This window comes from Penaeus monodon, chromosome 10, assembly GCF_015228065.2.
Source record: "Penaeus monodon isolate SGIC_2016 chromosome 10, NSTDA_Pmon_1, whole genome shotgun sequence".
Classification (NCBI taxonomy): domain Eukaryota; kingdom Metazoa; phylum Arthropoda; class Malacostraca; order Decapoda; family Penaeidae; genus Penaeus; species Penaeus monodon.
The window spans coordinates 8,287,941-8,289,348 of NC_051395.1; the positions used below are offsets into that span (position 1 = coordinate 8,287,941).

Below are 1,408 nucleotides of genomic sequence, written 5' to 3' on the forward strand. Positions count from 1 at the left end.
CCCGACAAAAGCCATGAGAAAAAGTGAGGGAGAGAGAAAACATATGAAGAAACTGAGAGGTAGAGTAAGAGCGAGAGAATGAGAAAAAAAGAAAGAAATGAGGAAATCAAGAGATAGAGAAAGATCGAGAGAGAGAGAGAGAGAGAGAGAGAGAGAGAGAGAGAGAGAGAGAGAGAGAGAGAGAGAGAGAGAGAGAGAGAGAGAGAGAGAGAGAGAGAGAGAGAGAGAGAGAGAGAGAAATCTAGAGTGAGAGAGAGGGGAAGAATTAGAAAAAAAAGGACAGAGAGAGGAAGAAATAAAAAAAGAAATAGTAAATGAATGAGAGAGAGATCAGTAAAGAAACTTGGAGACGGAGAGTCGAAGAAACGACCAAGTCCAGCCAGAGAGAAAGCAAGCCAGAGCGAGGCGCGAGCGAGCGACAGAGGCAAAGAGAGACAACGCGGTCGCGGGTCGTACCTGGGTCGGGACACCTGTGAATAGTACTTGTCGAGCTCCTGCAGGTACTTGAGCGCCTCGGCCATGTTGGCGAGCTGGCTGGGGTCGGGCTTGGCCTCTGCGATGCCGCCCAGGTCCGTCGCGACAACAACGAAGAGGACCATCACGACGGCTGCCCACACTTGGCTCACGCGGCACATGGCGACTGATCTGAGGGCGGAGGTGGCGGAGGCGGTGCGGTGGCGGCGGATGCTCCAGGGGACACTGTGAGTGCTGGCCTGGGGCGCCGCTCCCTATATACCGCCGCCGCGTGCTGCTTGGCACCGCCCCACGCCCTTGCTCGCCCCCTCACTGCCTCCTGCCCTTTGCCCGCCACGCCCCCCCCTTCCCCCCCCTCCGCCTCTGCCCGCGCTCACACCGCTTCCAGATGGCCCCGTTCGCCCCCTGTTCGCCGTTCCCTGCCGCTGCTCTTCTCAGGCGCCGTTCACGCCCCTGGCTCACACCTTTTCCCTCATACATGGCCCTTCATTGCACTCTGATCCGGGGAAGGATCTAGGGGGCAAAATAGAAATAGCGGGGAAGAATGTTTAGAGAAAAAAAAAACGAAAAGGGAGAAATTATGAAATGATAAGGAAAACACCTACACACAAAAAAATAAAAATAAAACGCATGAGCTGAGAATAAGGATAAGGGGAACGCATACGCACAAAAGAGAAAAGAAAGCACATATAAAAGATAAAAATGAAATAAAACAAAATAAACAGAAAGAAAGCGAGAAGAGAATGCATCCGAGTGCGAAAGAATGATTGGTAATGTTAGCACCAACCTAGAGCTGTCAAAGGCAAGACAAAACTACAGGATTTTCTTCTAGATTTCACCCACACGAGAAACGCCGTCTGTCAAATATTCCGGACTTGTGAATCCACATATATTTACACATTTTATACACTTTGCCAGGATTTTCTGTGTATAC

At 50.8% G+C, this 1,408-nt stretch overlaps 1 protein-coding gene across 2 annotated transcripts in view; it reads right to left on the bottom strand.

The window, feature by feature from the left end:
- Positions 1-784, bottom strand: part of LOC119577808 (neuropeptide F-like) — a 37,165-nt gene extending 36,381 nt beyond the window's left edge. Inside the window, exon 1 of one of the 2 annotated variants that reach the window (XM_037925377.1) lies at positions 457-784. In XM_037925377.1, coding sequence (XP_037781305.1) covers positions 457-635 — 179 coding nt within the window. In that variant the 5' untranslated portion in view covers positions 636-784. The remainder of the gene's footprint in view (positions 1-456) is intronic. The other variant, XM_037925378.1, reaches the window with a different exon arrangement.
- Between the last annotated feature and the right edge of the window lie 624 nt (positions 785-1,408).